The 14878-nt window shown below is 47.0% G+C and overlaps 1 protein-coding gene across 1 annotated transcript in view; it reads right to left on the bottom strand.

Annotated features, from left to right (window-relative positions):
* The window catches only part of LOC115461455, a 104810-nt gene that overhangs the window by 76027 nt on the left and 13905 nt on the right, over positions 1 to 14878 (bottom strand). Inside the window, exon 3 of the mRNA XM_030191301.1 lies at positions 13601 to 13711. Within this exon, the coding sequence (XP_030047161.1) occupies positions 13601 to 13711 (111 nt within the window). The remainder of the gene's footprint in view (positions 1 to 13600; positions 13712 to 14878) is intronic.

Below are 14878 nucleotides of genomic sequence, written 5' to 3'. Positions count from 1 at the left end.
CTTTTTACATCCTTAGGGGTCCTTTTACTGAGATGCGCTCAAAAATGGCCTGTGGTAGTGTAGGCGTGGGTTTTGGGTGAGCGCAGATCCATTTTTCAGTGTGCCTGTAAAAAATGCCTTTTCAAAATATTTGCCGAAAATGGACGTGCGGCAAAATAACAATTGTCGCACGTCCATTTTGGGTCTGAGACCTTACCGCCAGCCATTGACTTAGCGGTAAGATCTCTCACGTTAACCGTGCGGTAATCACTTACACTCGTTGAGTTGGAGTTACCGCCCGATTTTCGCCGCACGCCAGAAAATAAAATATATTTTCTGGCACGCATAGCGGATGTACGTAAAAAGGAAATTACTGCATGGGCCACGCGGTAGCTGGGTGGAAACTTCAAACTGACATGTTGGGCTTGCGTAGGCACCTACACTGTGGAATGCCTTTCCAAGACCCATATGAACAGTTAGCGACCATCTACCCTTCCGGAAGTTGCTAAAAACTTACCTCTTCAAACAAGCCTACCCAAATGACCAGACTTTAACCTATGAACCCACTCTACACCACTCCTACCTCTCCTACCCCTACATCCCCTGCCCATTTCACCTATCTCAACCTATTTCCTAACAACCACATCATACCTCTACTGTTGCTACAGTTGTTCTTTCTGTGATACTATGTAAGCCGCAGTGAGCCTGCTACCGAGCGGGAAAGAGCGGGGTATAAATGCAATAAATAAAATAAAATAAAAATACACGGCTTAGGAGAAAGGAAACATTCTACTCACCCCTATACCCAAAGATGCAAAGAAAAATGCTAGTGAACTTACCAACTATAGACCAGTAGCATCCATTCCCTTAATAACCAAAATAACAGACCAAACAACTCACAAACTATTTAAGTAAGTTCTCAATGCTACATAACTCCTAGTCAGGATTTCGTTCTAACCACAGTACTGAAACAGTACTAGTTACGCTCATGACCAAATTCAAACAAATGATAGCAACCGGCAAGAACATACTACTTCTACAATTCGACATGTCCAGCGCCTTTGACATGGTTGATCATGGAATTCTACTACACATCCTCGAATACTTCGGTATCGGAAGCAACGTTCTCAATTGGTTCAAAGGGTTCCTAACCACACGCTCATATCAAGTAACATCAAATTCGATTACATCAGACACATGGACACCTGAATGCGGAGTTCCACAGGGATCCCCCCTTTCACCAACCTTATTCAACCTAATGATGATACCATTGGCCAAACTACTATCAAACCAAAACCTCAACCCATACATATATGCTGATGATGTAACAATCTACATCCCATTTAAACAAGACTTAAAGGAAATTTCCAGCGACATCAACCAAAGTCTACATATCATGCATTCATGGGCAGATGCATTTCAGCTGAAACTTAATGCAGATAAAACCCAATGCCTAATACTCACCTCTCAATACAACACGAACAAATTTACCACCATCAACACACCAAAACTGAACCTACCAATTTTGGACACCCTAAAAATTCTTGGAGTTACCATTGATCGGCACCTAACACTTGAAAATTGCCCGAAAAACACAACCAAAAAGGTGATCCACTCAATGTGGAAATTAAAAAGAGTAAGACAATTCTTCCCAAGAACTGTCTTCCGCAATCTGGTACAATCACTGGTACTCAATCATCTAAACTGGCTGCAAAGAGCAAATACTCAAAAAACTCCAGACAGCCCAGAACACTGCAGCTAGACTTATATTCGGAAAACCAAAGTATGAAAGTGCTAAACCCCTACGAGAGAAACTACACTGGCTCCCACTCAAAGAACGCATCACATTCAAGGTGTGTACCCTAGTTCACAAAATCATTCATGGCGATGCCCCAGCCTACATGTCAGACCTGATAGACCTACCACCCAGGAATGCCCAAAAATCATCTCGTACATTCCTTAATCTTCATTTCCCCAATTGCAAAGGTCTAAAATATAAACTAACGCATGCATCAACCTTTTCCTATATGAGCACACAATTCTGGAACGTGCTGCCTCGCAACCTAAAGACGATCTATGAATTAACCAACTTCCGCAAACTACTGAAGACCCATCTCTTCAACAAGACATATCATAAAGAACAACACAAGTGCTCCTTAGTAAGATGCGGCCTCCAAAATTGAACACAATACTCGAGTGGTGCCTCTCCAATGACATGTAGAGGGGCATCAACACCTCTTTTCTTCTACTGGTTATACCCCTCTCTATGCAGCCTAGCATCCTTCTGGCCATGGCCACTGCCTTGTCGTATTTATTTATTTAGATTTTGCTCACACTCTTTTCAGTAGTAGCTCAAGGTGAGTTACATCCAGGCACTCTGGATATTTCTCTGTCCCAGGAGGGCTCACAATCTAAGTTTGTACCTGAGGCAATGGAGGGTTAAGTGACTTGCCCAAGATCACAAGGAACAGCAGCGGGATTTGAACCGGCCATCTCTGGATTGCAAGCCCGGTGCTCTAACCACTAGGCCAGTCCTCCACTTGTCAACTTCAGATCCTCGGACACCATCACCCCAAGGTCCCTCTTCTGAGCCAAGCTTACCAATCTCTCTCCTCCTATCTGGTACATCTCTTTTGGATTTCTGCACCCCAAGTGCATCACTATTGAAACCAATGATAGATATCAAAATTATTCCTTATATTTTAATCTTTTAAAAAATATTATTACTTATGTTAATTTAGTGATAGTGCTCAGAATTTTAATGTGCCACACTGGCAGTTCACACTTGACCATCCATCATCGCATTCCAGACCCTCCCTGCCTGTTGATTCTAATATTCCAAACTCTCCAATAGCATAACAGCTCTGTCTGTCAAATCTCTATAGCAATGCTTCAAATTGGAGTGGAGGAGTGGCCTAGTGGTTAGGGTGGTGGACTTTGGTCCTGGGGAACTGCAGAACTGAGTTTGATTCCCACTTCAGGCACAGGCAGCTCCTTGTGACTCTGGGCAAGTCACTTAACCCTCCATTGCCCCATGTAAGCCGCATTGAGCCTGCCATGAGTGGGAAAGTGCGGGGTACAAATGTAACAAAAATAATTAAAGCAGTACTTATTTGCAGGATTTCTTTTTTTTTTTTTTTTGCTCTTCTGGAGCGCTGGTGTGGGTTTGATACCACATGTCCTTAATTAAACTTCCTTCCAGTGGATACATGCTTCAATACATGTGCAAATCAATAAAATGACTCCATTATTACAATTCTTCCTTCCTGAAATCCAAGTAGACAGGGCCGGTCTTAGCAAGTGCGGGGCCCTATGCAGACCAATTTGGTGGGGCCCCATCCTAGCCCCGCCTACCCAGCCCCGCCCCTACCCTAGCTCCGCCCTCACCCTAGCTCCACCCCATTGATACGATTATTTCATTTTTAGAACATTTTTTTATTTACGAAATTTCAAATAAAGACAAATGAAGCTAAACTTGTAATAAAAAAAAAAACTGATTGAAATAATAAGCACAATGCTATCATGAAACCTCCCCTCCCCAGAAATTATTCAGTTCAAGTCCACTACAATTAGTGGCGGGCCCAAGCCGGGGGTGGATGCCGCGCCGGTGGTGGCGGGAGCAGAGTGGCCGAGCCACGGGAATGGGGATTATCTCAGGCGACTAAGGTGAGCAGCGGCGGAGGTTGGAGCGGAGGCACGAGAGAGTTGAGGCGCTGCGTGGGACCCCCTTAGGCACGCCATGCGGGGCCCCCTTAGGTGCGGGGCCCTATGCGGTCGCCTTGGTCGCCTCTGCCTAAGACCGGCCCTGCAAGTAGATTACATCTAGTACATGTCGTTCACCCAGTTCTTTTGTCACCCAGTCAAAGAAGTCAATAAGATTCATTTGGCAGGATTTTCCTTTGGTAAAGCCATGTTGCCTTGGATCCTGTAACACATTGAGGCTTATTTTCAAAGCACTTAGCCTCCCAAAGTTCCATAGAAACCTATGGAACTTAGCCTCCCAAAGTGCTTTGAAAATATGCCTCCTAGGCTTCTAGAAAGTTAACTATCCTTTCCTTCAGCAGCAACTCCATTATTTTCCCAATCGCTGACATGAGGCTTACCGGCCTGTAGTTTCTCACTTCTTCCCTTTTGTGAAGAGGGACCGCATCAGCTCATTTCCAGTCTCCCGTCTCTAAAGATCTATTAAATAAATCCTTTAAGAGTTCCTGCCAGGGCTTCTCGGTATCCTGGGATGTATCCTATCCGGCCCCATAGCTTTGTCCACTTTCAGATTCTCAAGCTGTTTATAAACGCTTGTTTCCCTGAACGGCACAACATCCACTCCATTCCCAGATACTCCTTTGGCAACTAGCCCCAACCCAGCCAGTGGCATAGCTCTCCCAAGCGAGGCTGCAATCTTTTCCTGCCTCTTCTGCCCGCTCTCCCCGTCCGCGTGGTCTGCTCCCTTTTACTGCCCTGAAGCACCGTTCTCCCTCCAGCACCGGCGATTCCCATAGCCAGCCTTCTGCCAGCGTGCGTCGTCGGGGCCTCTTCTCAGGCACGTCCCGCCTACTCTGCAACTTCCTGTTTTCCGCAAAGGTGGGACGCGCACCTGAGGAGAGGCCCCGACGACGCAAGCTGGCAGAAGGCTGACTATGGGAATCGCCGGTGCTGGAGGGAGAACGGCGCTTCAGGGCAGTAAAAATGACCAGACCACGCGGATGGGGTGAGCGGCAGAAGACAGGGAGAAATGCAAAACTCGGGAGGGGATGGAGAAGGGAGAAAGCGCTGCCCAAGACCAGAGTGGAAGTGAACCTATCTAGTCCATTGTAAGCAAGGTAAGGAAGCCAATTTGTAATCTGTTTCCACTTTCCACCCCCGCGTAGCCGTCATTTCAGTTCACTCAAAACACAAATTTTGTGCCCACCTACTTTGGGCTCAGGCCCATCCAAAACTGGCTGTCTGGCTACACCACTGATGGTCTTCAGTATCTGTGTCTAACTTTACAAAGAATAAAGGAATAAAAAACTGCCTTATCTGTACGTGTACAGACTAGTTCTGTGTTCCTAACAGAAGTGTGGATTCCTGCATTGTTGAAAAAACTAAGGGGGTCTTCTGCCAAGGCGTGCTAGCATTTTTAGTGCGTGCTAAAAATAGGCGTGCACTAAACGCTAGAAATGCCAATGTATTCCTATGGGCATCTCTAGTGTTTAGCGCGTCCCTGTTTTTAGTGCGCGCTAAAAATGTTAGCACGCCTTAGTAAAAGACCCCCCCCCCCCCAACTTTTTCATAATAAAATAATCGTATTAATCCCTTCCTAGATTTCCTATTCTGTTCTTTACTTTAACTCCGTGTTCTGTTCTATTAATCTTCTGATAGGTTTGATGTCTTCAGAGAAATGTTTCTCCACAGTCAGCTCTCACTCTTTCCACATTCAGTTCTCACTAATGTATAACCAGTAAGTTCCAAAAATTAAGAACTGGTTAATAGTATTTTCCTTAAATTGTAGTAATAGGAAATAAATAAAATATTATCTCAAGACAGGAGTATTCTATTCCATTAAGTCACTATTTTAAACTCAGTCAGAAACTAACACATTCTGAGTCCAAAGTTTCCGCAGGTCATAACCTCTCACTTGGACAGATTTACTTTAAATGCCACCTCTTTTTATTTAAGATGACCAAAAAAAAATTAGAAACTTTAAGGGCCCTGTTTACTAAGCTGCGTTATAGGCACGTTAACATTTTGACCGCACGTTAACCATGTACACGCGTTAACCGTATAGGTGCTTACAATATCTCTATAGGCACCTACATGGTTAATGCGCATGCTAATTGTAGGTGCGTTAAAAACGCTAACGCGCCTTAGTAAACTGGGCCCTAAGTTTCTTCAAGTTCTTTCCAATGACTGAAATTCTTTAACTAGGAATTAAATTTACCTTGGCGAGTTTGTAAACATTTCAACATTCATAAAAGGACATCTTAATTTTCAGATCAGTTGCAGAAAACTTTAAGCGGCCCTTTTACTAAGCCATGGCAGGGCTACCATGCAGGTAGTGTGGGCCAAATCAACACTACCGCTGGGCAGGGCCGCCGAGAGGGGGGGACAGGGGGGACAAAATTCCCCGGGCCCGGGCCTCCGGGGGGGGGGGGGGCCCGGCGCCGCTGCCGCAGTCCGGCCCGCCCGCCCTCCATCACTTCCTGGCATTGAACTTAAGCGCCTCACCTTCGAAAGCACAGCAAGCAGTGGCAGACCACTCCTTCCTTCCGTGTCCCGCCCTCGCCTGACGTAACTTCCACGAGGGGGGTACACGGAAGGAAGGAGTGGTCTGCAGCTGCTTGCTGCGCCTTCGAAGGTGAGGTGCCTAAGGTCAGTGCAGAGGGCCCGGGGGTGGAGAGAGGGCCGGTGGCGGGGGGCCCGGCGACCTCGGGTGGGGGGTCCCCGGGGGCGGCCTTGTCCCGGGCCTGGCCCAGTCTATCGGCAGCCCTGCCGCTGGGGTAGCACAGGCGCCTGGAAGTAATTCTGAAGTTGGCGTACACTGTTTCCCGGAGTAGAAAATAATTTTCTATTTTCTACCATGGGGGGGGGGGGGGTGTTCCTGGTGGTAATTGGCAGTGTAGCCACATTGCTGTGCCCGATTACAAAGTAACATCGTAGATGACGGCAGAGAAAGACCTGCACGGTCCATCCAGTCTGCCCAACAAGATAAACTCATATGTGCTACCTTTTGTGTATACCTGACCTTGATTAGTATCTGCCATCCTCACGGCACAGACCGTAGAAGTCTGCCCAACACTAGCTCTGCCTCCCAACCACCAGCCCCGCCCCCCACCACCGACTCTGCCACCCAATCTCCGAGTAGTGCAGGTGCCCAAACTGCCAAGTAAATAGGTGGTGATTAAGGGCTCAGGCAGTAAATAGCCATGCGCTACTTTTAATAGTACTTTTAATAGTAGCGCATGGCCATTTACTTCCCCATTTAACAAAGGCCTTTTTACCTGCCACAGTAAAAAATGGCCCAGCGCGCACCAATTTCACGCATCCACTCTAGCGCAGGCCATATTTTACCTCAGCTTAGTAAATGGGCCCCTCAATGTTTATATATAAACCAAAGACTATCAGACTCTTCAGACTTTGTATCAGGGGCATAGCTAGGTGGGGGCATGGGCCCCCGCAGATTTAGCCCTGGCCCCCCTGCTTTCACCCCCCCCCACCGCCGACCCTCCCCTGTCACATTCGATCCCCCCCCTCTCGCTGCTGCCAACCCTCCCCTGCTGCTGCCATCAGGTACCTTTGCTGGCGGGGGTCCCCAACCCCCACCAGCCGATGTCCTCTTCAGCGCCGGTCTCCGGCACATTGCTGATCTGGATTCTGTTTCAAACAGAATCCAGATCAGCGAACGTGCCAGACTCAGAGACTGACGCTGAAGGGGACTTCGGCTGACAGGGGTTGGGGAGTCCAGCCAGCAAAGGTACCTGGCGGTGGCGGGGGAGAAGGGTCAAAAGGGACGGGGGAGGGGTGCCGCCGCTGGGGGGTCAAAACTGGCAGGTGGGTCTAAAATGTGCCCCCTCATCTTGGGCTCTGGACCCCCCTCCCACCGAAGTCTGGCTACGTCCCTGCTTTCTATAAATTGTACGAAAATCGCAATAATTTACTCTCTCTATTTAAACACTGAACAATTTATAAGTAAATTCTTTTTCTGAAATTTCTTCACTCAGCTTTAAATAACTTAGGACCTCACTTATCAAGCCACACTAGCGGTTCCCGCGTGGCAATGTCAACGAAGCCCATCAGCATTACTGCACCGGGGACCACCAGCGCGGCTTGAAACAAGGCCAAAAAATCCTTTAAAAGGACCTAAATTCCTTACCAAACACTTTCTTTAAATACTAGTAAAAAAGGCCCGTTTCTGACACAAATGGAATGGGCGCTAGCAAGGTTTTCCTCGGAGTGTGTATGTTTGAGAGAGTGTGTGTGAGAGTGACTATGTGAGAGTGACTATGTGAGAGAGACAGAGTGAATGTGCGTGACAGAGAGAGAGTGAGTCTGGGTGCGAGTGTGTGTGTGTGTGACAGAGAGAGAGTGTGTGTGAGCATGAGAGTGTGTGCCAGGGCCCCCCCTCCCTCCCGCCCTCTGAGTTCAAGGACCTAAATTCCTTACCAAACACTTTCTTTAAATATTACTCTAACTTTCTTTATCCTTCCCTCCTTATAATTTTCAAATTTATTCTTGTTCAAATTTCCTCTCACACAGACACAACCACTCAGCCTCCTCCTCCTTCTTCACAGCGAGAGACTCTAATTGGCCCTAGAAACAGGCTCCTTCTTGGAACTGTGCAGCCAATCAGAGTCATGCCATAGAATTCTATGGAGACAGCCCCTTACCATTTTTCAATCATTAAAATTACACTATAAAAACCCTTCATTTTAGGTTTTCAACCACATGCAACACCTTACAGCCTTGCTTTAAACAGATTTATATAAGAACTTTTATGACCCCCAAATGGGAAACTCACACACTTAAAACTTCATTAAAAAGGGTCATAAAAATTCGCACTAAGGATATATGTGGCGCCTAGAAGAGCTTTCCATATGGGAGCATCACCGGATGGAGCATGTGGGAAATGCCATCAAGAAGGGGCTACATTGGCTCACATGTTTTGGACATGCCCAAGAGTGGTTTGGTTTTGGAAAAGTATACTACAACAAGTGACAGAACTCTGGTCCCGAAGATGGACATATGATCCAAAGTTGCTTTTTGGACACCCAAGGCTAAGCAAGCCAACGCCGAAGGGATTCACAGACTTTGTAAAAAGAGCTACAGTAGTAGCGAAAAAAGCAATCCTGCAGGAGTGGCTGGGGAACAAACCACCATCACTGCAATATTGGCGAACTCAAATGCTTATACTTTTACGTACAGAACATCTGGCAATGCGGAACCAGCCACGGATAAGAAGACAACAATTTGAATGCAGATGGGCACCCTTTTGGGAAACCTTGACCCCAATGGTCCGGAGCCAGATATTGAACCTATAATCCCCGTTGCTGCTGCTCCTGTAACCTCTGCTTGTTATTGGATATATAAGGGAAAAAAGGGGGGGAGGGAACAGGGAGGGGAGGGGGAGTAGTTTAGGGGGGGAAATACTAATATCAATAAAAAGACAAAATGTGAAGATATGCCAATTGCTGTTATGGAACTTGCTTATGTAATGTGAAATGTTACAGCTGATTATGTTCACTTAATAAAAATGATTGAAACATAAAAAGGGTCATAATAGGCAAGCAATGGTGGCTGCGAGGGTTGTGATTGCTGGGTATTGGAAATCTGCAAAATGTCCCTCCTCTGACGAGATGGTTAAATAAATTATGGTTCTTATGTGAAATGGAGAGACTTCGGGCTGTGCAAGGTCACACGGAGGCGAAGTGGGAGGCAATATGGGAGCCCTTTCTGAAGCACTGTGAATGTTAAGGGGGTAGGGGAGGGCAGGTAGGGGTGAGAGGGGAGGGACCTTGGTCTAGTTGGGTGGGATAGGTGGGTGTTGGAAGGTGGGGGAAGGTTTACTAAAATTTCAAAACTTTGGAGTCACTGTTTATGTAGTTGGCAGAGTTGGAATTCATGTAGTTATTGTATTGTTGCAAGGTAACTTTGTGAGGGTTATGCTGGGGCTATTTTGTTTATATCTTCATGTACGATTGTACGCTGTTTCTTTTTCATGTAGTATCCTCTGTACAGGGATTTCTCAATCTCTCTATATAAAAGGCAACACCAACGTTCTATGAAGCCTCCAGCCGGAAGCGTGAAGGGGGCGAGATATCCGGTTTCCCTATGAGTGTCTGCCCCGCCCTCTCTGTAACACAGTCAGTGAAGGAAAACAGCAGAGCACCAAATCAAATCGCTGGCTCTGTAACAGTGAAGGACTCAGAGGGGGGAGGGGAGAGAGGCCAGAGGGCACGGACACACACACTCCCACATGCACACAGAAGAAAACATTGCTAGCCCCCGTTTCATTTGCATCAGAAACGGGGCTTTTTTACTAGTACTCAATAAAGACTTCATATCAATTTTTTTAAAAAGGGTCATAATACATCTTTAGAACCTCTGGGCACCTACATTCTTTAATTTATAACAGTGTCTGAACTCTTAAAATACTATAAATATTTTGAGAAGGTGTCAGTGCCAGTCTCCTTTCCTCTTAATGAGCATGCACGGAAATTCACATCATTTTCAGGTTGTTCTGGGCTCCCCAATGCCCCCTTCCTCTCCCAGCATTCTTTGGGCCACTTCAAAAATATGTTCGTCATCATGTATGTGCGATTGCACAATTGTGCACAATCACAACCCCATAAAGCCCTTCATTCTCCGGGCTCCTCCTGCTAGTTAAAAACTTTCCTCCTGGACCCTCAAAATCTTCTTTTTAGTCTTCCCAACTTCCAGGGCAAAAATGGGACCTCCAAACATGTACATGCTCATGATGTCATCGCTGTGCATGCACAATGAGGTCACGCACATGTGCAGCAGGCTTCCCCACTCGGCCCGAGGCTCAGGCAGAGCCAGGGCCTTTCCTGCCTTGTCTCCCCAGCCTAAAACGAGCCTCCAGCGGCTCAGGAACAGGACCTCTGGGGAAAAATCTTTAGCACCTGTGGCAGGGCTGAAATCACGTGGCCTCTACCCCCGGGTGCCATCATGGACCACTTCTTTCTCTAGAACACCCCCCCACCCCCAAAGGTAGAAAAATAATTTTTTTTTACCAAGGGTTACACACGTTATGATGTATTGCAGGGGTGTAGCCAGACTTCGGTGGGAGGGGGTCCAGAGCCCGAGGTGAGGGGGCATATTTTAGCCCCCCCGGTGCCGCCGCCCCCCCCCCCCCGCCATTGCCGACAACGCCCCCCTGCCGCCGACCCGCTCGATCCTCCCCTCCCGTCGCCAACCCGCCGTTGCCTACCTTTGCTGGCGGGGGACCCCAACCAACGTTGTACGCGCAGGATGTCAGAAACAAAAGGAAGCCTTTTGCGAGAAGAGGACTTCGGCTGGTGGGGGTTGGGGTCCCTCGCCAGCAAAGGACGGCGACGGTGGGTTGGCGGTGGGAGGGGGGGGTCGGGCGGGTCATCGGCAGGGGGGTCCAGGGCCAAATCTACGGGGGCCCAGGCCCCCCGGCCCCACGTAGCTACGCCACTGATGTATTGTGGGAAGAGCTCCACATGAACACTTTCTAAACCTTTTAGGGGTCCTTTTATTATGGCATGTAGGCGCCTATGAGCGTCCAACACGCGTCAATACCGCATGCCCCGGGCAGTAAATCCATTTTTGATGTGCGTACAAAACACTTGGTAGAAAATATTTTCTACCATGTGCCAGTTTACGCACGCGTCATGACACTTACTGCTCAGTTAGCATGCGAGACCTTACCACCAAGTCAATGGGTGGTGGTAAGGTCTCAGGCCGAAAATGGACACGCGCTGGTTTTAATTTTGCTGCATGTCCATTTTCGGACACACAAAAAAAATGCGCCTTTTTTCTAGGCGTGCTGAAAAATGGACCTGCGCGCATCAAAAACATTCAGGCCATTTTTCAGTACCCCTTAGTAAAAGGACCCCTTAATGTGCTAGGCTCTATAGAATGGTATCACCTCCTTGTATATCCTGATGACTATAGAGAACACCTGTTATAGGTAAGTAACTTAGCTTTACTCAACTGTCCTCTGTAATACCTCCTCTTACTATGTACAATATTTATTATTACACAGCTGTACATTACAATAAACGTTGGTGTTGATATTGAAAGCGATTTAACCAGCCACGAACGGCAACTAGCCAGTTACATCGCTTGTTCGGGGTTATCCACCGATACTCAGTAACCCTTAACCAGTCAGCGCCACTGAATATCACCACTGGCCGCTAAATTCAGAGTTGACTATTTCGTGGGTGGTCTGGGGGCGGAGTTGGCACTTAACTACCAAAGTTTAGCGGTTAAATTGGACCACATAAAAGTCAGTCCTATCTTTATGCGGTTTAAGGGGCCCTTTTACTAAAGCACGCCGAAAAATGCCCTGTGCTGCTGTAGGCGCATGTTTTGGACGCTCGCAGGCCCATTTTTCAGCGTGCCTGCAAAAAAGGCCTTTTTCTTTTTTGCCCGAAAATGGATGTGTGGCAAAATTAAAATCAGCGAGCGTAGGATTTGGGGTTTAAGTTTAGGTTAGTTGTACATGTTTAATTGCTGTACTGATCTGTGTTATTGATATCAGATGTTCAGTGGCCATGTGTGAAATATTACTTGTTGTAATGGCATGTATTTCTAATAAAAGTCTATAAATAAAAATAAAAAAAAATAAAAAATCAGCGAGCGTCCATTTTTGGCCTGAGACCTTACCGCCACCCACTGACTTAGCGGTAAAGTCTCACGCGTTAACCCGACGGTAATTGTCAGCACGTGTATACTGCCGATTACCACCAGGTAAGCGCCACGCGGTAGAAAATTTCTACCACGTATTTTGGACATGCGTCAAAAATGAAATTATCGCTCGGGGCACGTGGTAGCCAGGTGGTAGTTCCAATTAGAAACGCATTATGTACACACCTTAGTAAAAGGGCCTCTATGAATATCGCATTTAACCACATAAGAGACAGCTGGCCTCATAAACCTGGATATGGCTCGGCTTTCACTATCTGGGACTAACCCTGCAGGCAGCTAAAAAAACGCTCAACACCACCAGCTCAATATTGACCCCATCATTACTCTGTACAGTATCTGTTATACTTCTTGTGTTTTCTGTAAAACCTTCACTAATTCTGTACAGTATTACTAAGCTCTTATACTCTTACCATCTTTCATCCTATATAATAAAATGCACTTCCAACATTCTGAAGCTGACTGCATGGCTGAGGCATTCCTGCTCTCTGTATCCATCTCCTGAATTGACATCACGTACTTCCGGGTTCGTCACAAGCAGAAGTGACCAACGAGGTTTCTCGGCTTCAGAATGTTGGAGGTGCATTCTATTAAATAGGATTGGTCAGTTCCTTGAAGCACAGCCAGAGCTCAGCGTCCTGCACAGTAACGCTCAGGCACCAGAGAGAGAGAGGGAGGGGGGGCCTGACACCAGAGAGTGGGGGGGGGGGGGGGGGTATCTCTGTCACACACACACTCTCTCTCTCACACACTCTCTCTCTCTCACAGTCAATGTCTTTCTCTCTCTCACTCTCACACACTGTCTCTCACCACTCTATGTCTCACATTCACTATGTGTCACACAGTCACTCACAAACTCTCTTGGTCTCATACACTCAGTCTCACAGAGAGTCTGTGTCTCACACACACTCTCTCTTTCGCACACACTGTATCTGTGTAAAACACACTCTCTCTCTCTCACACTGTGTCTCACATACGCACTTGCACACACTCTCATTCTCACACACACACTCTCTCTCTCACACTCACACCCAGACTCACTCTCTCTCTCTCACACACACTCGCACATTCACTCTCTCTCTCACACACAGTCACTCTCACACACACTCTCTCAAACATACACACTCCGAGGAAAACCTTGCTAGCGCCCGTTTCATTTGTGTCACAAACGGGCCTTTTTTACTAGTTCTCTATAAAATGCATTACTCATCTGTATAGTATTATTACTCACCTAGGTATGAATGAGCGCTCTCTCTCTCTCCTGAATGCTGGGGATCCCAGTCATATATCTCTTCCTCTTGTTTAATCCTTAATAACGTATCAGGATTGATCCTTTCAAAGCCTGTTTCCAGGAATAAACATGACAACTGAGTTACAGTTCCCCTATATTCATTGAAAAATACCCAGCAGGGGTTCTCATGGAACAGGTTATGATGGGGAGGGGAAGAGGAGGCTGTAGTACTGCTGCCCACCATGAAGCAAAAGGATCTGAGGGTTATTATGCTTCACTTCAAGTACTCTGATAGTAGAACCAGTCATAGATCTTTAGAAATAACTTGACACTGACCAGGTGTATATTCAACAAGCCATTATGAGTAGTAATGATTGATTTAGGGGACTCCAGTAAGTTTTCATGCGTAGCAGCCCCTCAGCTCTCTCTCCCCTCAGAGCTGGATCAATGTTTTTGTCCACCCAATCCCTGTGGGAGTACGGAATCGCACAATGTAGCGAGGGGGTCAGATTTGTTTTTTTGGCCCTTCTTCATGGTAATGTAGGGAATCTGGCCTTAATGCCTCTCTCTAGAGACTGATGTAAATCATCCCAAGAGATGCTCATTTGAGATCATCAAATCATCAGCATACAGAAGTTTAACTTCTAAAATCTGTGAACAATCAGCAGTATAAAGAGGTAAAGGGTCATGGATTTGATACACTGCGGTTTACACAGGGGCAGTGGAATGCTTTCTTGTTCGGGAGGTGCTCAAGCCCCACCCCCAACCCTTCCATACCATTCTAGTCCCTTCCTATGGCATCCAACATATCTTTCCTTTCCTCTGTCCTTCTCATTTCTCTCCTTCCCTACTCCCTTCCCCTCATCTTATCCAGCATCTCTCTCTCTTTCCCTTCTCCCACCCCCTGCCTGTAGTGTTCAGCATTCCACTCCTCCAGGGTCTCCAGCATCTCTCTCCTCCTCTCCCTTTCAACCCCCCCCCCTCCTCTCTTCAGCACCTCTCTCCTTCCCTCCCGTCAGCATCTCTTTCCTTCCCTTCTACTACTGCTACTACTAATCATTTCTATAGCACTACCAGACATACACAGCACTGTGCATTATATGTAGGTACTTTCTCTGTCCCTAGAGGGCTCACAATCTAAGTTTTGGTACCTGGGGCAATGGAGGGTTAAGTGACTTGCCCAAGGTCACAAGGAGCTGTAATGGGAATCGAACCCATGTTACCAGGATCAAAGCCCGCTGCATTAACCAGTAGGTCACTCCACCACTGTCTGTGGTG

Source organism: Microcaecilia unicolor, chromosome 1 (genome assembly GCF_901765095.1).
Source record: "Microcaecilia unicolor chromosome 1, aMicUni1.1, whole genome shotgun sequence".
In the NCBI taxonomy this organism is placed as follows: Eukaryota; Metazoa; Chordata; class Amphibia; order Gymnophiona; family Siphonopidae; genus Microcaecilia; species Microcaecilia unicolor.
This window is presented reverse-complemented; position numbering and strand designations above follow the sequence as displayed.